General features: G+C 39.7%; 1 protein-coding gene across 3 annotated transcripts in view; it reads right to left on the reverse strand.

The window, feature by feature from the left end:
• astn1 (astrotactin 1) overlaps nt 1-25,002 on the reverse strand; it is a 2,190,072-nt gene that overhangs the window by 1,318,675 nt on the left and 846,395 nt on the right. For all 3 annotated transcript variants that reach the window (XM_043700015.1, XM_043700017.1, XM_043700018.1), the window contains one exon: nt 14,969-15,115. In XM_043700015.1, the coding sequence (XP_043555950.1) occupies nt 14,969-15,115 (147 nt within the window). The remainder of the gene's footprint in view (nt 1-14,968; nt 15,116-25,002) is intronic.

Here is a 25,002-nt window from a genome sequence, read left to right on the forward strand (position 1 = left end):
AGCATGAAAATGGGCCGACGAGCTCAGTTAGTGGTCCAAATCATTAGCTATCCTTCATATCAGCAGGAATATTAACCCAATGTGTGGTTCCTGATTCCCCATTTTCAACAATCAGTCCAATGTACTTTTAAATATTGGCCTCTGTTCTGACTATTGTCTGTGTAAATGCATTGCACAAGCTTACAACCTTCTCCTGTTTGATAAATGCCTTCTTGTCATTGGGGTAAGGAAGGGGATAAAAAGAAAGCAAACATACTACTAATCATAAATACATCTTATCAACTTCAATGGATAATTATGTGAACTCTCTTTATGCAGCAATGCAACTAAGTCTTTTCTCAACACTCAAATTTTACAGGTTGTCACCAGAACAATAAGGACATCATTAACAGTTGTACCATGTCACTTGTTTTAAAGTAACAGTCAACATTTAAACCAACCCTCCTGTGCTGGATTTCTTTAAGTTGCAAAGTTATGGGAAATTCTTGTGGATTGCAAAAAGTATCTGCTATTCCTCAGAGTTTGTGATTTTCTAATTGCAGTTTGTGAAAATGGCATGCAACTCACTATACTTTTGCTCAGTCTGGAACTTATCTAATAGAATCAAATACCTACAATCATCTCTACAACTGATCTTTTTAAGTCCAAACGTTAGTGTGGTAATCACAAATTGCTTTTATCTTCAGACTATATTGACTATTTCATCAAAGAATTAAAAATGAAGAAGGATCTTAAAATATAATTACCTTAAATGTTTACTCCCACAGGGGGTCGTCTTGTGTTCAGTTAACAATATGCAAGTACAATTCATATCTGGTATCAAATACACCACAGTCACAGCGCAATGTTATTTAAACATTTGGAAACGAACAGTCATAGGAAACAATCAATCTGTCCACACAGTAATGTATCATACCACACTCAGTGCAAAAATGTAGAAGAAAATGAATATTTGCCACAATTTGAATGATATAATTGGAAGGTCGTTTAATGCATTAACAATATACTTGGGTAACACTCTGACCAAAAACATGCTTGTTTTTGAAAAATTGTGGGACTGACTTTTCCCATCCATATTGAATTTCAACAGCCATCTGGTTTGAGCAAACGTTAATATAGTCCCTGCTAGTTCCAAAAACATTGAGAGCTTTTATTGAGTTAAACCATTTAAGTCTCACAGTCAATCTGATGATGCCTGCTCACTTTTGGGGAACATACCTGCATAATCGCACACTCAGACATATTATATGACATATTGTCATTGTACATTCATGTCTTATTATCATATCAAAAACCTTTTATGTCAACTGACATGATTTTATAGAATGTAATAATTTACATTTATATATAATCTTTAAGACAAGTAACTATACCAAGGTACATTAAATTTAAAAATAATTAACAGCAAATCATTTAATTGCCTTAGAAATAAGAAGGTGAGGCGCATTAAAATCGGACCTGGTTCTTGTAGGGCCTGAAGACTAAATATAGATAAGTTCAATGATTATAGAAGTTGAGAATTTATGTTGCAGTCATACAGGACATTGGTGAGGCCACACTTGAAGTATTGTGTTCAGTTTTGGTCACCTTGTTGTAGGAAGGATGTTATTAAACTGGAAATTGTGCAGATGAAATTTACAAGGATCTTGCCAGGACTCAACGGTCTAAGTTATGGTGAGAGGTTGAAGAATCTAGGACTTTTTTTAAAGCGTAGGATACTGAGGGGGTTGGGGGGGAGTGGCTTCTCGAGGTGTACATAATCATGAGAGACATGGATAGGGTGAATGGACTCAGTCTTTTTCCCAGGGTTGGGGAATCGAGGTCTGGAGGGCATCAGTTTAAGGATAGAGGGGAAAGAATAAAAGGGAACCTGAGGGGCAACATTTTTTATGCAGAGCATGGCACACATGTGGAATGATTGAGGTGGGTACATTAACAACATTTCGACATGGATAGAAAAGGTTTAGAAGGATATGGGCCAATTGCAGGGAAGTGGGGTTAGCTTGGACAGACATTTTGGTCGGCATGGACCAGTTTGGGCCAAAGGGCCCGTCTCCGTGCTGTAGGACTCTATGACTAAGTTGGGCTGAATAGCCTGTAAAGCTCATGTCACGCTTACGGGATGAGAAAGCCTACAAAAGCTCTAAACCTGACACGTTGTTCTTTGCAGCAAGTCAGTCAATATTTGTAAAGAATAAAAAGATATGTGAATGATGAATCAGCTCTGTGTTAGTCTTTGTCAGACTGAATACTTATTAATAAGCAGTGAATTTTAGCAAGGTTGGAAAAATGAAAGAGAAAGGGAATATAGGAAGAATCGACAAACATGCCTGTCACTGGTTGATTGACAAACAAATGCCTTGACATGTTTTCTTATGTTAAGGTTATGTATAAATGCAAATTGTTACTGTTTACAGAATCTTGACAGTTGACATAAAAGATTGCCAAAACAAAATGAGACTTAAAAGGGGTAAGTGTATTAACAAATAGCAGAGGATTATAAGGCATAGAATAGGCTCAGTCAAATAGAAAAAAAAATGAATACTGACAGAAAAATAGAGAAGGGGAAAATATAAAATGTATCAAGTCTAAAGTTAAAAGATTAAAATTGAAATTGTTTTGTTTTGATAGTATTTAAGTTTCATACATCCTTTCACATGGTTTCTTCAGTTATTTATCTTAGCTGAAGCCAGACAGCTTACTTCTGATTTCTTTTTGTTAGCAATTGTACATGATGGTAATGTTACAGAGCAGCCTGCTCTAAGTTGGACAAGATTCAACTGTTGTGCAAGGGCTGAGAATTAGAGTTAAGTCCTCTAACAATGATTTAATCATTTCTCATATTTACTCGAACAAAGTTAACAACAAAAAAGTGCAGAAAAATCTTGAGGAACTGGCTGAAAGGAAATAGATTGAAAAACAATTGGAAATAAACATTGTTTCCTGGAATTTGAAGTTTCAAAGCCCCAACCAGGATTCTACTTGCTTTATTAATTTGATGGTTTGAATGAAATTTGATGGAGTTACTCAGCATTGGGAAGGTTAATTGATTTTAATTACTCAAAAATAAGTAATTTAGAGATGAAACAAAAGAGCATGTATTTGTACGTGCAGTGTCAAAAATCAGTATAAAAATACCTCAAATATAGTAAAACAATGTGCAAATTTTATCAAGCAGCCATTTTTGATAGAGTTGAAAAACACTGAATCTTATTGTTTGAGGAAATTTTACCTACGGATCTTACATAAATTGTTCAACAGCTCAGAATATCCTTGATCTTTATAAGACATCATATTGGACTTTACATTGAAAGCAGCATTTAAAACATCAGAAATTGAAACAGCTTACCACAATAATCTTTCCAGCAACAAAATTCAACAACTAAAACAACGTAAAATACAAGGTAGCAAAATTTGAAAGGCAATTTGATTACCGAAAGGCAGTCAAAATCCTAACAATGAGGCACCTGATCAAAAATAAAACATCATCTTCAAGTGCCCATCAACAATAGGCCAACACAACAAAATTCACCTGTACCGATCGTCTCACTAGGAAAGAAAATCAAGCTGCCACATCCATTTGATATGTAAACAAATTGGTAAATGTGCTAAACACAATCCCTGGCGTTTTGAACAATTTTAAGATTAGAATACAAATCAAATGCAGAACAGTTAACAGACAGCTCTATTACACTGGAGCAACATCAGGTTATGTGTCTCAGAGACAACAAATCCATGTGAAATAATATGGGACAACATTCGACCAAAGCAGCCAGGAATCTTATCTGTAAAATAGAGCCTATGTGACAGCTTGAAACTGAAATCCTAGGTAATCTGATGTTATAGTATCTTGTCACAGGTATGGTTCCAAAACCCCATACCAGTGAATATAAAACTGTCTAGTCCCACACCAACAATACTTTTATGGTAGGCAAAGACGTAACTTCTTGAAGACATGTTGCAATCTAAATAACGTACCAACCACCAAACTGAGTGATTTCCAAGACAACACATACATTCGTGCTTTGGAGCCAAACCTTTAAAAACAGGTCAAACTTGCAATGCAACCAATTTCTTTAAAGGGTGAATAATTACCAATGGATGAGCAACATTGTCCTTTTCTCAGAAAATTAATTCTATCATGTGATCCAGACACTAATGATAGAGAAAAAAAAATCCAACGTCCTCAGACATCCCTGCACTTACATTAATGTAAGACCCTGCAGCGAACAGTATTGCTCTAATGGAAACCAGCTGAGAAACCTTGTTTCTTTTCCTTGTCATAGACTTTCCTGACCCATCTACTGACAGAGATGAGACAAGTCGAAGACTTGCGGAAAGGTGTGCAATATAAGGAAAAAATGTACCATAAGCGTCGTAAAAAGTAATCATGGGAGTTTGTTTGAGAAAGTTTATAAACTTTAATCAATATTTATGATGTTGGCTAAAAGCTTGGTGAAGAATGTTGTGCAAGAGCTTCAGGCCCAAGGCCCAACCTTGTGAGGATGTTATGGAATGGCCTGTCGATGGATACAACAAGTTCACTGTTGGTGCCTTGTGAGAGAAATGTATGGAATGAACAGCTTAGCTTCAGGTGCTAGAGTTTGTGGACTGGTCTTTCGACAATGTAACACCTTTGAGACTTGAGACTTGTATATTTTTGAACACTGATTTAGTCTTGATGCATAATAAACAGTGTCAGAGAGAAGCTCAAGCATGAAATCCATTTTTGATCTCTCTCCTTTTTGACAAATCTATCTTGGACATAAGCCAATGGACGCGGGTATAAAATAACACAACAAAGACAAACATTTTGTCGAGTTCAATTACATGACAAAATTGTAGCAATGATAGGAACTCCAAAATTGACTGCTGTCATTTCTGTCAGGATGTCAGGGACACTGGACAAAATGAAAAAAAAATACTGGGCTGTCATACAAAAGTAAAACATCATTCTCATGCATCAGTCTTACTAAAACAAAATAAAAAAGCAGGAGGTGAAGAAGGGTTACACCTGAAACTTTGACTTCTCCACTTCCTGATGCTGCCTGGTTTGCTGTGTTCTTCCAGCCTCCTCCCTGTCTACCATGGATCCAGTATCTGCAGTTTTTTTTTTGTCTCTAATAATGGTCTCCTCAGGAATTGTGTTAACTTGATATACCTGGAAGAGTTGCTGCATCAAATACAGAACTAAGGCTATTCTATACTTGTGCAAGGCGCATCTGCCATAATTAAGATCTAAGTGCTTATATTGGTCCTTTGGCAGCATACAATGTTTCAGAAAGGGCAGGGACTGCTGAGCAAATGTGGACACACTCCTAGTTCAGATCATGTCTCATTTCAGGTAAGTTTTCACTTTCTTCACCTCATCTTGGATATGTCTACAAGTCACTGTATTCAGCAATCCTTCTCAAGATTTTCATCTCACGCTTCCTCAACCTTGCTTCGTAGCTTTTCAGATTTCTTTGAGAAAAACAGCATCCCACGTAGAATGGTGTCTCCATCACTGTGACCAGCTTTTCATATTGATTCTTTGACTCTTTAGACAAGCTCAGGACAAGCTTCTCTCTTAAAAGTGCTTAGATTTCTCCTCCAGGGGAAATGCATTCTATTTAACACTTCAGTATAAAGTTTCCTTATCAGTTGTTTCTCAGCAATTAAGCTAACTTCTGGAAAGATATTTTGTTTTACTTAGGTGCTGCAATATTGTCAGTTTGAACAATCTGGCACTGGGGAAAAAAGGAGTCAATAATATCTTCCAGAGAGCTTCAGTGAACAAATGGGCTATCTCACACAAGTTAGTAGTATAGCAAAACAATAACCCATTGTTGTTCATAGTCAGCTGGCATATAAAGCATATTGGCAAAGAGTGATGAGGAAACACTGGGAGAAATGAATTGTAACAGTTGACAGCAGATGGGAATATTATTTGCTGGAAGGGGAAATGAGCAATGCACAGCAATGTTGTACCTCTTACAGCTCAAATAATTGTAAAATATAAGTGGAACATTTACTTTTCACAGTGGTCCTTGTGTAGGCCTTTCAATGCCTGGAGAAATTAAGACATGCATTTAATAAAGTCCAACTCTTTTCTCCACAGGAACTGTCATCAGAGCTCTGCACTAAGTTTAGAAGTCCATACGTATTACCTTCAAACCTTCAAATAACTTGTTAATATCATAATTTTCAAGAACTTCCGGAATATCCTAGAATTTCCAGCTGACTTATAACACAGGAACTGTCAGAGTTACGTGTGAAGGGAGAAATAGATTCATCAGTTTTAAACAAAAAAAGCTAATTTGAAAACAAAGACAGGAGAAGCCATTACAGTTGGAGAGATGGGATGGTGAACACCGCCTCGAGTTGTATTCGAGGGAAAACGCTGTCAGAAGGGTAGTCCAGGCATGGAAAGTCTGCCTGTCAAAGCACAGCTGGACAACTCTCAGCAGAGAAGCTCAGCAAAGCCGATGAAGAGTTATCTCCACTCAGAACGGAAGCTATCTCTCTCTCTCTCTCTCCATGGGTGCTGCCTGACCTGCTGTGAAATCCAACACTTTATGTTTCCAGCTCAGCAAAGCTGTTGATTTGTTTGCCATGGGCATAACTCCAGCTGATGATACATTACATCCTGAACTCATCAAAGATGGATAACCAGCATGCCAATAGCACCTGGACTAACGTTTCTGTTTCTCCTGGAGGAAATGGGCCGTGTACCCAAATAGTCGTGATGTAAAGACAAGAAGGAGGGTGATTTCAAGCACCTGTACCATCCATTGAGGCATCTCCCTGCTCTTAGCATCATAGAAAAAAAAATGTCTGTTTTGCCCTGCAGATCCCCAACTGATCCTGGCTGGCCACATCTATCCCAAATCCCAATGAGGTTTCAGAATTCAAAAATCTACTGTTAAAATGATCTTCTCAGTCCAACAGCTGCCAGTGAAGCATTGACCATAGAAGACCACTACATCATTGCATACACCAATCTCACCAAAGGAAAAATCCATTTGACCAAACATGGTCTGTTTCAGCTGCTGAGGTATATTTCCTGCTGGCTGAACCTGCTCAATCCAACACCATCATTTTACAACAATATATTGCGGAGCGTTTCAGAGAACACCTCTGGGACACCCGGACCAACCAACCCAACCACCCTGTGGCTCAACATTTCAACTCCCCCTCCCACTCCACCAAGGATATGCAGGTCTTTGGACTCCTCCATCGCCAGACCACAACAAAACGACGGGTTGGAGGAAGAGCGCCTCATCTTCCGCCGAGGAACCCTCCAACCACAAGGGATGAACTCAGATTTCATCAGTTTCCTCATTTCCCCTCCCCCCACCTTGTCTCAGCCAAATCCATCGAAAACGTTGATTCTCCTGTTCCCTGGATGCTGCCTGACCTGCTGCGCTTTTCCAGCAAAACATTTTCAGCTCTGATCTCCAGCATCCGCAGATCTCACTTTCTCCCCAACAATATATTGTGCACGATCAGCTGTGACAGGGCAATCTCAATGGCATAGTGGTATTATCATTAGACTATTAAACCAGAAACTCAGTGAATATCGCAGGATTTAGGTTAAAATCCTGACATGGTAGATTGTGGAATTGGAATTCAATGAGTAAAAATAAAATCTGGAATTAAGAATCTACTGATGACAATGAACCCATTAGCGATTGTTGGAAACAACCCATCTGACTCACTGATCTCCTTCAGCGAAGGAAATCTGCCATCCTCTCTTGGTCTGAATTACATGTGACTCCTGACCCACAACAATGTGGTTGATCCTCAAATGCCCTCTGAATTGGCCTAGCAAGTCATTCAGTTCAAGGGCAGCTAGAGACGAGCAACAAATGCTGACCCCGCTGCAACACCCATTTCCCATGAACGAATAAAAGAAAAATTTGACCTCTGCAGGAAGGTCAAACAAGGTTGGCACTGATACTCCTTGGAATTTTCTACTCATTGCTGCCACCATATGCCTTCAGGCATTTCAGAGAGAGAGTCTGCTCACATGCTGACAGTAAAAGCAAACTGTTTAGCCTTGTGTGCCGAAGATCCAACACAAAGGTACTTCAATTCTCTTCAGAGAATCGCTCTACGCTGACAATGACACATCAATATTGCTTACTGAGGAACACCTGCAGCAACAAATAGACAATCTCTCTTGTGGAGAAATTGCTTAGACTATCGGTGTCAGGAAGCCATATGTCATGATCCATAATGCTGTCAATCTGCCATCAACCAACATAGACATTGTGACGCGGGAAATCGTTGATAACGTCACATGTTCACACACTACAACCACCACCAATCTATCAGTTGGCACTGAAATCAACACAAACATCGTAAAAGCTGCATCTGTTATGATCAAGTTGATCAAGAGAGTGTTGAATTGACTTAGAATGCAAAACTGTGAGTTGACGAAATCGACTCCTCAGTACATTCGCTACAGTGGTGAGGTCAAGACAACAATGTATGTCAGACAAGAGAAAATGCTGAAATAAAACAAAAATAAAGCACAAGAAAAACTCAGCATGTTTGGCCACATGAAGAGAAAAACAGAATTTCTTTAGCTCTAATTGGACTTCCTGATTTACCTTCTCTGACTACAGAAGTTATAGTCATACAGCACGGAAATCGACCCTTCAGTCCGATCAGTGCATGCCAACCTCAAACTAACTAGATCCACCTGCCTGCGCTCAGCCCACATCTGTCCAAACTTTTCCTGTTCATTAACTTATCTAATGTCTTTTAAATATTGCAACTGTACCCACAGCCAACGCTTCCTCTGGAAATTCATTCCACACACTTTCTTTGTAAAAACAAAAATTGCCCCTCATGACTTCTTAAAATCGTTTTCCTCTCACTTCTAAATATCCCCCTAGTCTTTAAATCCCCCCACCCTGGGGAAAAGACACCTGCCATTCACCTTATCTATACCCCTCATGACTTTATAAACCTCTGTAAGGTCACCCCTCAACCCTACACTCCATGAAAATAATGTCCCAACCTCTGGTGGCTCAGTGGTTAGCACTGCTGCCTCACACCACCAGGGACCTGGGTTAGATTCCAGCCTCGAGCGACTGTATCGGAGGGGTTTGCACGTTCTCCCCATGTCCGTGTATGTTTCCTCTGGGTGCTCTGGGTTCCTCCCACAATCCAAAGGTGTACAGGTTAAGTGAATCGGTCATGCTAAATTGCCCATTGTGTTCAGGTATGTGTAGGTTAGGTGCATTAGTCAGAGGTAAATGTAGAGTAATAGGGTTGGGGAATGCGTCTGGGTGGGATACTCTTCAGAGGATGGATGTGGACTTGTTGGACTGAATGGCCTACTTCCACACTATAGGATTCTCTGACTCTTCTATGACTCTATCCAACCTCTTCTTATAACTCAAACCCTCCATTCCCGCCAACATCCTGACAAAATTCATCTGAACCCACTCCAATTTAATAATATCCTTCCGATAACAGGGTGACCAGAACTGTACACAGTATTCCAGAAGAGGCCTCACCTATGTCCTGTATAATCTCAACACAATGTCTGACTCCTGTACTCAAAGGTCTGAGCAATTGAAGCAAGTGTGCTAAATGCCTTCTTAACTCCCCATAATATATGTGATGCAAACTTCAAAGATTTATGTACCTGAATACCTAGGTCTGTATGTTCTACAACACTACCCAAGCTCTACTTTGAATTGCATAAGTCCTACCCTTATCCGTTTTACCAAAAGGCAATACCAGTTCTGAAGAAGAGTCTTATTAGTTTTGGAACATCAACTCTGTTTCTCTCTCTGCAGATGCTGTCGCACCAGCTGAGGTTCTCCAGTAATTTTTATGTTTGTTTCAGATTTACAGCAGCTACAGTATTTTGCTTTCATTAAAACCTTTTTAGAAGGTGATATGTTTCACTAAAATGTGGTTACTTCTATTCAGTGAATTTTCTTCTGGGTGTTTTAATACCTTCAATACATTTCCACTGCAACCTTCAGTCTATCTCAAAGTCTGCGGTTTGACTGGATAATTCAAGGCTACAACAGACAAGGGAATTTCAGTCAGATCTCCTCATAATGAATGTTTACATAATTTGTAAATATACGTCAATGCATCAAAAGGAACTAATTAAAAGAGGATGAATCCACTGATCCTGTGAGGATTTGACAGTAACTTAGGCTTTCCCCAAAGACTCCAAAAGAAATTGAAAATTTAATTTTGAAGTTTTAATTTCAACAACATGATATCAATACATGGTTGCAATATTAATAATTCCTATTGTGGGAGAGTAATTCATCTCAAGTGGTGTACAAAAATAGTTGGATTGGACACCTATTATCCATCCTGTCTGGTATTCAGTTCCCTTTCAGCGTAAGTTGAATTTCTGCCCAGAACAATTAAACTGTTGTGCCTCCTGAAGGATTACTGCAATCGAACAGATCAAGAAAATCACATAACATGATTTTAATATGTGTAAGAGTGAGTTGGAAAATACTGGATGTTAAATGGTGGTTGCATATCCAGAGCCTTTTGAATAGATTGCCGACAAGTACAGTGAATGCTAACTCTACATGACTATAAGATCATTGCTTGGTTGGCATGGAGTTTGCATCAGATACACAATACGTTCAGCACTATGACAATGTGATTTCCAAGATTAGTTTTGACTGCTAGTATGGGCTGAAGAGGAATTTCCAGGGTATTTCTTCCCCTGGGTTCTTCAGTTCTTTATTGAAGAAGTGATCCAAAATGTGATTGATTGTCCCTCCAATTTTATTCTTGTACAAATATGCCATTATTATCTATGCAAATACATTGAAGTCAAAGTCTCACTACTGGAACTTGCTGTGCTTCATTGCAAATCTCTACAAATTTGATATTCAAACAAGTTTTGTAGAATGTAATGGATGCCAAAGACAGCCAAGGATTTTGAATCCTCTGATTGCTTTTATTCAGTGTAACTAATTAATTTGCTGATTTAATTACTGTATATCTCTAAAAATTAATCAACACTCACTAGATTGAAAGGTATGAGGAAGTGCAGATTTAATTTCCCATACAAGTAAATATTTGCAGCTTAATATAATATTCTTACATTAACAGAATCCCAGACATGTTATGGGTAGAAGGAGGCTTTTGGCCCATTGTACTTGTTCTGCCTTTCCAAATGAACATGATGACTTAGAGCAATGTTCCTGCCTTTGTCCTGTACACTTGCTTTTTGTTTCAATTCTATTAACCACCCACTGCTCTTTTGAAAGCTTCAATTGAGTTTGCCTTGAGAGAGTGCATTCTAAACCTGAAAAACTCATTGTGTGACAAAGTCTTCACTTGCATCACACCTGCTATTTTTCAGAACATTTTAAATCTGTGCCTTCTCACTCTCGAATCTTTTACAAATGGAATGTTTCTTGATGTCGCGTGATAATTATGATGACTTCTCTTAGATCTCCTCTCAGCCTTCTTTTGTCCAAGGAGAACTATTTCAGCCTCTTCAATCTATCCTCACAACTATAGTGTCTCATTTCTGGAACCATTCTTTCAAACCTTCCCTGCACCTGCTCTAATATGTTCACAGTACCTCAGCTGAGGTTTAAAAAGCATTGTTTGTAAGTTCAATGTAACCTCTTTGCTCATGTGCTCCATGTCACGATTAATAAAGGTCAGCGTACTGTATGCTTTACTAACTTTCTGCACCTGTCCCACCACCTTCCCTGATCCATGCACATGTACACCTTCTGCTCCTCTGCCCCTTTAAAAATTATACCCCTTCTTTTGTAGGGTCTGCCAAGTTATTCCTACCAAATGCATCACCTCCCACTTCTCTGCATTGAACTTCATTGGCCAAATATCTGCCCAGTCTACCACCCTGTTTATGCCCTTTGGATGTTCTACACTGCCCTCCTCACAGTTTATAATTCTTTCAAGTTTTGTACCATATTCAAAATTTTGAAATTGTCTGCTGTGTATTGATATTTAGATCATAAATATACATCAGGAAAAGGGTGTCAATACCAAAACTGAGGGATTTCCACTACATACAGCCCAAGAAGTCCATTGGCCAATACTTTCTGTTTCCTATGAGTCAATTTTACACTCTTGTTGCTACTGTGTCTTTTATCCCATGACCTATAAAGTTTTTCTAAGTCTGTTGCATAGCACAGTATTTAACACCTTCTGGAAGTCCATGTAGACCTTTCTACTACTTCATAAAAACCTCTCCCAGTAACTGAGTTTGTGCTGGCACTTCCTAATTAACCCACCTTTTTCCACGCGATGGCTAATTTCATCCTGAAAAATGGTTTCCAGAACATCTCCGAAGTTAAACTGAATGGTCTGTAATTGCAGGGCTTATCCTTACAACTGTTACTGTAAAAAGGCACAATGACTGCAAATCTCCAGTCCTCTGTCACTTCCCTTGAGACTGGAGAAGACTGAAAGTATTTGTCAGTGACACTTCAATTTCCAATCACACGCCTTTCAATATTCTTGCGTGCATCTCATCCAACTCCGATATCCTGTCAACCTTCAATACCAACAACATATCCATCACTTCCTCCTTACCAACTTTGAATGCTTCTTTAGACAGAGTTCCATCTTCTGTTAGCATGGACTGGGAATATCTCAGCCATACTTCTTCCCTCCATGTGCACATCCCCTTCCTCAGTCCTTAATTGGCCATATACCTCCTTTGACCACAGTTTTACTGTTTATATGCCTGTAGAAGCCTTTGGGATTCCCATAATGTTTGCTACCATTTTTTTCTCATATTCCCCTTTCAATTTTCTGATATGCTTTCACATCAACCTCTGATCTCTTTGTTTTCATCCTGATTCTACATTGTATACTTTACTTGACATCTGTAATAATTATGTTTTTTCCTTTCTTTCATTTGTTTAGCCTTTTTCATCCAGGGAGCTCTAGATCTGTTTGCCCTACCTTTCTCTTTTGAGAGAACATACCTTGACTGGAGCTAAACCATTTCTTGTTTTGAAGGTTTCTGAAGGCACATTGAACAGTTACAGTCCTTCCTGCCAATCTTTCCTTCCATCTCTATTCTTGTGGCTCTCCTCTGGTCAATTATTTTTTACTCTGGATTGACCATTCACATTCTCCAGCATTATGCCAAACTTTACGATACAATGAACGCTGTCTCCGAAATATTCCTCCACCAAAACGTGATCCACTTGGCGGACACTATTTGAAAACCAACTGCACCAGTGTATCTTTACTTATCAGAATGGACACATGTAGCTGTGAGAAATTTTCCAGAATGCCATGTGGGCACACTCTGTCCTTTATAGTATCATGGCCCCGCTCTACATTTGGTAGTCAAGTTCTCCACTATAACTACTCCATTATGTTTATACCACTTGCCATTTTTTCTGCAGATTTGTTCCTCTAAATCCTCCTGACCAGTTCATGGTCTGCAGACTACATTGAGCAATGTGTTTGTGTTCTTTATTTTGACTAGCCAAATTAATTCCATCAGCAAACTTCTTGGACATGCAAAAGAAATCCTCTTTCTCCAGCACTGCAATGATCTTTTTGATAATTTCTACCACTCTCCATCCTTTTCTTCCTTTTTTATGAACCTTTGTTGTACACCTGGTAAACAGGAACACTTGACAACCCAACCTGGCCTTTCTTGATCCAGATCGTTATTATTCCCATAACATCATATTTCCAATAGAATTTGCCTCCAACAGGAAGGTTTTCCATTCTATTTGTTGAAGTGTGATGAGCCTGATCATCCACAGGCTTCGAACTCTGAGATGTCTGAAGGAAGTTTTCCAATCTTACACTTGCCGCCCATGATACAGTGGCACAGTTTTCCGGGAGGCTGTGTTCTCACTCTTTGCCTCCTCGTTCACCATTCCAGTCAGTCTGAAGACGACAGCCCAATTAGCAGACAGTCAGTAGCTCTGGAGACGTGGCAATGCCCTCAGGAGTGACGGGTGGGTATAGCTGACTGAGGCAGACAAGAGTCACAGGAATGCTTCAACATAAAGACTTGCCCACAGACAGCCCAATAGGACAAACCAGACAAAGTGGCAAAGAACTCAACTTATCTTGCACACTTCAAAATGGAGTTTCAAGATGACCATCACATTTCTGTGACATGACCTTTTCTTTGGGCAGGTTTTTCCCTCTGGAGAGGGGGGACTGCTCTGCTCAATACAGACATCAGGATGGAGAGGACACCTATCTGCATCTGTTTTTCATTGACAGATCTGCAACCCTTCATATTCTTCAGTATCACTCGAGCATGGGACCTCTGGATCTGATATCCCCCTGAATTAGCACCCGAAATCCACCTGGAGTCCCCATGTTTGAGGAGTGCACTTTGACATTGTCAAAATGCCAGTAGCAGCACCAAACGGCCCATGAAAATGGGGTCTCAATCAACCGAATTGGTTGACTGCCACAATGGAGCGGGCTGCTGACTCACTTAACAGACTGCCCAAAGGAATCCCTCTGTGGGCGAGAAGGCAGTTGAAACTTTATTGCTGGAACAGCACAGCAGGTCAGGCAGCATCCAGGGAGCTCTCTGCCATTCCCTGGATGCTGCCTGACCTGCTGTGCTGTTCCAGCAATAAAGTTTCAACTTTGATCTCCAGCATCTGCAGACCTCACTTTCTCCTCGAAGATTTCAACCTACTGCGAATCCTCTTACAAGGATGCCTTCCTTGAAGAAGCTCTCTGCCATTCCCTGGATGCTGCCTGACCTGCTGTGCTGTTCCAGCAATAAAGTTTCAACTTTGATCTCCAGCATCTGCAGACCTCACTTTCTCGGGCGAGAAGGCAGCCTCTGCTTTGCAGCTCCATGCTATTTTCCTGGCTCCTCCACCTCAAGCCCTGACATTGTGGCCCAGGAAACCCAGTCCATAGTTCCCTAGCCAAAGCATCAAAAATATGCATGCCCTACATAGCATCCTTTAATGCATTGAACCGACAACAGATCTTATGTACTTACCATCTGCAATGAGATGTTCTGGGACATGGAGAACAACTTTGACAGACAAAGGACAGTTCAGATGTGAGCCGTAAACCAGTCCAATTACACAGCCAATCACACTTATCAGCGTTAGGGTAGTTTTATTGATAGGGCTGCGGGGAGAACCTGCAAACAAGAACAAATGGGGAAAAATAATTAGTTACCAATACAATTAAAATTGCACAGATTTATGTTTTGATACTGAGGAGAACAAGGAACCTATTTCACGACCTATTTCCAAATGGGTGCAAATCAATATTTATAATTGCATAAATCTAACAGCAACATATAGCACTTCATATAACCAAAATTATTGTTGGTTAAATACATATGCCAGGCTAATTTAGGTTTGTAGGTGCAGGAGTCTAAAATACTACTCAGCATCATGAAGAGAGAGGGGGAGAAATCGTCAGGTAGCATTTTTCTTGTAATTGTAATATAATGACTGTTTCTGGAACAAACACAGGAATGGTTCAGCTAAGTTGGTCAACAACCTATCGATCATCTTACCCCAGTTTGTCATATTCCCCAAGTTTAATATTTACCCTAATCTATTACCTTATACCAGTCTATTATTGTACACCAGAATAATCTTACTCCTATGTTTGATAAAGTGCTGTTCAGGGTGGAGTAAAGAAAGGGAATAAGTAACTACCTGTCAAAGTTGTAGGACTTCACTGAGACTTGACAAACAATGTAAGTCATAGAGTCGTACAACATGGAAACAGACCCTTTGTTAAACAAGCCCATGCTGAACGTAACTCCAAATTAAACTAGTCCCACCGGCCAGCTCCTGGCCCACATCCCTCCAAACCTTTCATGTTCATGTATCTATCCAAATTTCTTGTAAACTTTGTAATTGTATCCACATCTACTACTTCTTCAGGAAGCTCATTCCACATGCAAACCATCCTCTGTGTTAAAAAAGTTGCCCCTCGTGTCTTTTTTAAATTTCATCTCACCTCTAAATCTCCCAACCTAGGGAAAAGACAACAACTATTAACGTTATCTGTATCCCTCATCATTTTATCAACTTGTATAAGATAGCCTCTCAACCTCTGATGCTCCAATGAGCAAAGTCCCAGCCTACCTTTGTAATTCAAACCTTCCATACCTGGCAACATCCTGGTAAATCTCCTCTGAACCCTCTCTTGCTTAATAATAGCCTTCCTATAACTGGGCAATCAGAACTGGACACATCAATGTCCTTTACAACTTCAATGTGACTTCCCAACTCATATACTCAAAGGACTGAGCAATGAAGTCAAGTGTACCACACATCTTTTTAATCACCCTGTCTATATATGACGCAGCTTTTAAAGAATTATGTACCTGAACCCGTAGGTCCCTCTGTTCCACAACACTACCCAAGGCCGTACCATCAGTTGTATAAGCCCTACTATTATCTGTTGTACCAAAATGCAATATTTCACATATATCCAGATTAAACTCCTCTAAGTATTCAATCATAATTAGACGGGCTTGTAGAAAATCATTGACTTATATTCAAATGTTTCGAATGCAGTCTCAAGAAAACAGTATATTCAGAAGGAAACATTACATATTGGCAAGAAAAACCTGAAGTTGTGTTTTGCGTCTGATTGATGATGCTGGTTAATGTTCCATCTTCTTCTTGCTGGAACCAGCTTGTCACACCAATGAAAGTATATATAGTGATGACATGAGCAGAAATTAATGCTGCTCCTTTATTTTAGACAATAATCTGAAACATTCAGTTTCAATAATACCAAAGAATATTCTGAAGTGCAATTTTACCCCAGTTTCTTTAATAATGGGCAGGATCACATAACAGAGCAGAATCCAACAGCATACTGGACCAAGCGATCAACATATTGGCCTGAACTTCCCTGAGGAGTTGGAATTCCTGCTGCCCAGGGGCACAAGTGGCAATTAACTGGTCACTGGTGGGACTGCCATTTAATTGCTCCCAAAAGCTGGCCTTTCATTAGTGCCCTGTGAGCAGTATCAATGCCAATGTTATCACCAGGGAGTGGGAGTCTCAATGCCAAAGCTTTTCTCTGGGAGGAAGTTGAGCAAGGCAAATCGGCCCCAATGATCTGGGTGGAATCATGATGATGGAGGTGCCCTACGAATGAGGGTGGTCATTGTTGCCATTCCTTCTGGGTCTTGGAGCAATCATCGAAGAGGAACCACTCCAGGAAGCCCAATGTGAGACTGCAAGGCTGTGTTACAAAGATTCCTGCCAGGAGCAGTGGGAAGACATCAAGGTCCTGTCCTGTATCTTTCCCTGCCTTACTGCCAGTCTTCCAGGTCATTTTCAATTCATGGAGAAAACCTCGCCTCTTTTAAAGTTAATTAGAGACTCCAAAAAGATTAGAATTTTCTGTTTAGGATCATTTAAGGTGCATTCTTGATGCTGATAAGCAGGACCTTGACCTTCCCGTAGTCAGTCATTTTAACATAGCACCCAGCAGTGTTCTCGTGAATCACAGTGCAAACTTGAGGAACAACATCTCACCTTCAGACTAAGCACTTCACAGCCTTCTAGACTTAATACTGAGGTCAACACCTTCAGATTGTGAAACCACTCCCATGTCTTCCCTTTCTTTCAGCTTGTTACATTCTGTTACCATATCCTCTCTCCCCTCTCCCCACCTCAGTGGGACCATGTGTCCTTTCAAGTCTGGCAGTTCGGCACACCACTATCCTGCATTCTCATATTCCGATCACTCAATCTGCACTATCAACATATTTTGTCCTACATGCACTACCCCTACAACACTCCCTACACTCCCACAAACTATAGCACGAATGCTGTTCCCTCCACACTTCAGCTCTGATGAACAGTCGTCCAGACTCAAAACGTTAGCTTGCTCTCTATCCCTGGATGTTTTCAGTGGAGCTAATCAATCCCTGATGAACAATTATCAGATTATTTCTTCCTGTACACAGTTAGGTTCGATAAATCTGTTGCTGTTCACTTCTTTATTACACCATTTTATATCAAATGGTGTAACCTGACTGAAACTCTTGTGTCACCAGTAATTTTTTATGGAGCAAAGTGGATTATTTCTATTTCACTCAAACTGTTATTGAAGAGTTTTATCAACATCTCTACTCAAGTAAAAGTCAATCTCATGTAAAATTCTACCCCCTATTTTTGGCCAAAACACCTGGAATTTTCCATATATCTCGTGTAAATGTTCTTCACAGATAACAAAGCTAAAAATCACACAACACCAGGCTGTAGTCCAACAGGTTTGTTTGGAAGCACCTATTACCTGGTGTTGTGTGATTTTTAAAATTTGTACACCCCAGTCCAACACCGGCACGTCCAAATCATCACAGAAAACAGATCATCATTTGAAAGTCAAGGTATTATCCCGTACATAAATATATGATGAGGAAATTAATATCTTTTTTATGTCACTGATCTGTGAATGGACCATTGATTCATGGAAGGAAATAAAAGCTGACATGATTTTCAAATCATTCAAGAAATGTAGAATTTCGAATGTATTGGACGGGACAGAGGACATAGATGTACACAGAGTGGGTGATGTGCTACCTCTAACTACAGACAGGGAAGATGAAGAGGATCCTCCTGATGATTATGCAGCTTTATACTGTGCTGAAGATATTGAACAGTGTGAATTTGCAGAATTTCAATGAACTTTTGCATTTGGCATGTTTAACTTAAGTTGTACCATGTAATTGTAATTTAAGCCCATATTATACTTCTACTTCACTTTTTGTATGTATTAATAAAACCTTACTAATTTATTTTTGTTTCTATTGTCTTTATTTGGTAATTACTGTAATTCATTGTGTTTTTGTTTCATTATTCGTTTAGACATCAATTGGGCTTCTGCTAATCATATGGCATTTTGGACTGTAGCATGAATTTCAGCCCCTCAAAAGTAGTATCCATGTAATAGTCTAAAGAATGTGACTTACACAAGTATATACGGTATTTTGCTTGTTGTTAAATTTTCCTTCAAGTAAATAGTCTGAAACTGCACAACTGCCAGAAGTTTCACCACTGCTTCCCATGCTGGCTTTTCGGTGATTTCTTTCCTCAAAGGGATTGAGTTTAATTTGGGTATTTGGTAATCAGTCCTTCTTCAGGGTAGTTGACCTGAATTTATCCCCTTGGCTTAACTTTTCTCACTACATTTTCTTTTCTGTTAAAACCTCATTTCTCCTACTAATGACTATCAAATGCTTTTGCTGACATACCTTTATTTTCATTGGTTTCTCGAGTTTTTTATTCCATTATGGTAGCTGTTCAGCTCTATGGCTCTTCTGACTACCATCTGATATTAAAGCTTCACTCATGATTTCTTTTAAAAAAAAGGATTTTTAGGTTCCTCTCTTCATCAAAGTCTCCCAAGTCTGTTTCATGCTTTTCACATCTACACCATCTTTTTTAGGCAGAAGATCTTATTACTACCATCAGCTTGAGTCCTGTGGTATTGCACCAATATCCATTCATGTGAAGTATTGTTTTTGTTTTCTCCCTCTCTCATTTAATTGATGTGAGAATGCCAATCCAGCTGATATCTCTGCTGAGTAAGTGGCTGCGCTTCTATCTGTCTGTAGCCTTGATAGCAAACTATTCTTCACATCTGACTTCCTGATGCTGTAGTAGGGAGAGAACTGGGGCAGAAACACATATGCGACTGTCACCCTTGGTGATCATAGTTGCCCTCAGTTAACACATCTGGCTAATGTTGTCTGGCAGTCTAAATCCAAGATGGATCCATGAGATGAGTTCAAGACACACTGGTCAACTAAAAGCAGGGAACTGAATTTCCAGACATTGGTTTCTTTAGAATTCTGTTAATAGCACTTCAATTCTAAACATTTGATAGATAGAAATCCAAGATTTACCAGGTTCAAATCTTACTTTCAGATTCTTCAGAATATTTGCTAAACTCTATTTATTTCCCATCTTACATCTATAGATCTGACTTCATCGACTCTTGCTGTTTATGACCAGTAGGGACCAGCTTTGTAACCTATGTGTAAGGTTTCCAACAGAATGCAGTGGTATCGTGGTAATGTCATTGGACTCGCAATCCCAAATCTGGGCACATGGGTTTGAATCTCATAGTCATACAGCATGGAAAAAGACCCTTCAGTCCAACTCATCCATGCCAACCAGGTTTCTAAACTGAACTATTCCCATTCACCTGTATTTGAGTCATGTCCTTTTGAACCTTTACTATCCATGTGTCTGTCAAAATGTCTTTTAAATGTTGTAATTGTATTCACCTCTACCACTTCCTCTGGCAGCTTGTTCCATTTATTCACCATCCTCTGTGTAAAAAAGTTGTCCCTTGGGTCCCTTTTATGTCTTTCCTCTTTTACCTTAATCCTTGCTTTAGACACCCCTATTCTGGGGAAAAGAACTATTCACCTTAGTATGCCTCTCACGATTTTATAAATTTCTTTATGGTCACCCCTCAACCTCCCATGGTCCAAGGAAGAAAGTCCCAGCCTCTCTTGATAATTTAAACCCACAGCAACATCCTTGTAACTCTTCTCTGTACCCTTTCCAGTTTATTTATATCCTTCCTGTATCTGGGAATTGTGCATAGTACGCCAAAAGTGGTTTCACAAATATCTTGTACAGCTGCAACATGATGTCCCAACTCTGATACTTAGCCCTCTGACCAATGAAGGAAAGCATTCCAAATGCCTTCTTCACTACCTTGTCTGCCTGTGTTGCCACTTCCAAGGAACTATGTACCAGTACCCCTAGATTTGTTCGCTCAACAAGGCTTCCCAGGAGCCTGTTATTAACTTTTTAGTCTGCTCTGGTTTGTCTTTCCAAAATGTATTTATCGAAATTAAATTCCATCTACCACTCCTAAGCCTATTGGCCCCACTGATCAAGGTCCCATTGTTCTCTGAGGTAACCTTCTTCACCGTCAACTTTACCACCAACTTTCATGTCATCTGCAAACTTACTGTTTATGCAAATGATGAACATTAGTGGATCCAGCACCAATCCTTGCAAAACACCACTGGTCACAGGCCTCCAGTCCGAACAACAACCCTTGACCACCACCATCAAAACCAATTTTGTATCCAAATGGCTAGCTCTCTCAGGACCCCATATGATCTAACCTTACAAAGCAGTCAACCATGTGGAACCTTGTCAAAGGCCTTGCTAAATCCATTTGGACAATGTTTACTGTTCTGCCTTCATCTATGTTCTCAGTCACCTCTTCAAAACACTCAAATTTTGAGAGACATGATTTTGCATTCATAAAGCCATGCTGACTTTCCCTAAATCATTCCTTGCTTTTGAAAGTGCTCGCAGACCCTATCTTACAGAATCCTTTCCAACAAGTTACCCACTACTAATGTAAAGGCTCACCAATCTATAGTTCCCTGGTTTTACCTTGAGCCTTTCTTAAATAATGGCACAACATTAACCACCATCCAGTCTTCCATACCTCCCTATTGGCTGTCAATGATAGAAATATCTGCTTGAGAGCCCCACAATTTCTTCCCTATCTACACACAATGTCCTGGTATACATCTGATGGTCCTGGGGATTTATCTAGCTTTACACGTTTTAAGACCTCCATCACCTTCATTTCTGTAATGCGAACTCTTTCAAGAGATAACAATATATTTCCCAAGTTCCCCAGCTTTCATGTCTTTCTCCATGGTAAATACTGTTGCAAAATATTTGTTCAGTATCTCACCTATCTCTTCTGGTTCCACACACATATGGCCTTGTTGATCTTTGAGGAACTCTATTCTCTCCCTACTTGCTCTTTTATCCTTAATTTACTTGTAGAATCTCTTTAGATTCTCATCTGCTAAGGCTATCTCATCTGACCTTTTTGCCCTCCTGATTTCCCTCTTAAGTGTACTCCTATTCGCCCTATATTCCTCAAGGGATTCACTTGATCCGAGCTGTCTATATCTGACATATGCCTCCTTAGCTTTCCTAACCAGAGCTTCAATATCTCTAGTCATCCAATGTTCCCTAATCCTACCAGCCTTGTCCTTCACACTAACAAGAACATATGGGGTCTGTACTTGCATTATCTCAGTTCTGAAAGCCTTCCACTTGCCAGTCATCCCTTTATCTGTGAACAGCCTAACCCAACCAACTTTTAAAAGTTCCTGTCTGAACTGGTATTGCTCCAAATTAGAACTTTAACTTTTACAACAAGCCTATCCTTTTTCGTAACGATGTAATTTGTATTGAATAATGGAAAAAAAATCTTGAATAGAGTGCTGGCCTAATTGTAACCATTGTCAATTGTTATAAAACCCACCTGGTTCATTCATACCTTTTCAGAAAGGATATCTGCTGTCCTTACCTGGTCTGGCCTACGTGTGATTCCAACCCAGAGCAATGGCCTTGACACTTAACTCCCCTCTGGGCAAACAGATTTTGGAAATAAATGCTGGACTAGTCAGCAACACGCATATTTTGTAAATGAATGAGAAGAACAGGTTTCTAAAACTCTTATACAACACTTTATCTTGCTTTCTGCCTGTCTTTCCTGACAAATGGCTCGAATTTCCATCTTGCTTTCTGAACTCCCATGCCACTAAATCAGCATGTCTGATGTTGGTCAGCCTGTTAATAAAAATGATTTATTTGATCCAAAATATATCCTCTCCAATCTTAAGTGTGATTTACCTTTGCCAAAAACTAAGTAATGCATCTGATGATCATATAGTGTCAGCTCCTTGTGCTATCTGTCCAAATTTCCATTTACTAGAAAAAAACAGCGATTATCAAGATCAGCTGAGTCTGGTTTACATTTTTTGAATAATAACTCGGATTGCAAGCACAGTAGCGCTGTGCAAACCATCTGAATAAATCACAAAGTTTGAAAGGTATGGAAGTTGACAATCTCTGGAAGGTGCTCATTCATCTACATCAATTTATAATAGTATATTCACAATGCAGTCAAACATCAGCATTATACCGTCTCATGCAAGCATGGGAGAGCACTAATAAATAAGCTACTATCATACACATCAGATGTTTTAAATTATATCAGAATCTCAAGTAAACTTCATTCTTGACATATCAGTTTAAGATTAATTGCCTTGTAATGATACGAATTAATAATTTCATGACAGCATAACTGCATGAGAACCATTCCAAACTCTGAGATACAAATCATATTATCAAAGCAAGTTTTTGATTCAATATTTTAACTTGTGTTCAAAGTTATTGATTTTGTCACACAGCTACTTTAAGGCCCATTTCTCCACACTCATTTCATTGCTGTGACATTGGCCAGCTTCATAACATTGGGTGAATGAGTGAAGATCAAATGCAACAGCAGCTGAAGTGTCATAGAGATGACATATTTTATCATCAGGAGCCTTACAGAAACAAACAAAGTAATTCTACAGGAACTGAAACAAAATAAAAGAATTTCACTGGCAACAGCTGACATACAATTCTCATCTTTAATATTTGCAAGTTATTAATCCTACAGGTTACCTATTACTGTGATCTGTCATTAGGTTGTTGTGGTTTTTTGTTACCTTCAAAAGGGGTAATTTGTACTTAAAGAGGCAAAGTCCCCTAAAATACGAACTAACTCTGGATCATGAAGCAGTGAAAGCTCCTGATATGTACATATATAGTACAATCACAGGTATTTCAGTGCCTGGGCTAATGCTAAGCTATTTGGTAATAAATAGTTGCATACTTCTATCAGCATATCATACTTCAAGTGGTTCCAGTTAAGATGGAGAATGAGGCCTTTATACAGCCCTTAAAGGGGCAGCACGGTGGCTCAGTGGTTAGCACTGCTCCCACACAGCACTGAGAACCCAGGTGCCTGTATGGAGTTTGCACATTCTCCCTGCATCTGCGTGGGTTTCCTCCGGGTGCTCCGGTTTCCTCCCACAGTCCAAAGATGTGCAGGTTATGTGGATAAGCCTTGCTAATTTGCCCATAGTGTCCAGGGATGCGCAAGCTAGGTGGAGTAGCCTCGGTAAATGCAGGAATAGGGTAAGGGGGCAGGTCTGGATGAGATGCTCATAGGAGGGTCAGTTTGTCTCCAAATGTCGTGCTCCCACACTATAGGGAACTATGGTTCTGTAATCTTGGGTCTCATGCTATAATGCAGTGATGATATCATGAGGAGCTCCAGTGGCACCTGATTCTCCAGGCAGTGAATTTGGTTGTCACTGCATAAACATCACTACAACAATCACTTGCATTTTATTATGTTGTAACCTGCCAAGGAATTTCATGAGAATGTAAGTGGAAGGAAATTACAAGCATCGAGGCAAAGGAGGAGACCTTTGGTTGGGTGACCGTAAGCTTCGTCAAAAGGTTAGAATTTTGGAGTGTTTTGAAGACAGAAACTAGGTGGAAAAAGAGAAAGGTTTACTGAGGGAATTCCAAAGCTTTGAATCATTATAGATGAAGACATGACTAAAAATGGAGGCATGCTGGAAACCAGGAATGGATAATACCAAGAATTTAGACTTTGCAGTGGTTTTGTTCCAAATGAATGGTTTGCAAGGTATTTCAGAGGGTATTTAAGAGTTAACCATATTGATGTGGACTGGAGTTACATATAGACCAGACAAAGGAATTAATTAACTAGATGGGCATTTATAACAATTTGCAACAGTGACTTGGGCACTATTAAGCTAACTTGCCAGAAATTTAATGCATTTCTCTACCTTTCCTGAATGTATTCAAATTCATGAGCCACAATCTTTGCCAGTGGCTATCGATTACTAGATTAGGGACATCACCACTATAACCACCATGAAGAAAGAGTTACTATCCTGAACATCAAGGCAGAATTTGACTGAGTTGAAAATGTGTTGCTGGAAAAGCGCAGCAGGTCAGGCAGCATCCAAGGAACAGGAGAATTGATGTTTCGGGCATAAGCCCTTCTTCAGGAATGAGGAAAGTGTGTCCAGCAGGCTAAGATAAAAGGTAGGGAGGAGGGACTTGGGGGAGGGGCGTTGGAAATGCGATAGGTGGAAGGAGGTCAAGGTGAGGGTGATAGGCC

This window comes from Chiloscyllium plagiosum, chromosome 11, assembly GCF_004010195.1.
Source record: "Chiloscyllium plagiosum isolate BGI_BamShark_2017 chromosome 11, ASM401019v2, whole genome shotgun sequence".
Lineage (NCBI taxonomy): Eukaryota > Metazoa > Chordata > Chondrichthyes > Orectolobiformes > Hemiscylliidae > Chiloscyllium > Chiloscyllium plagiosum.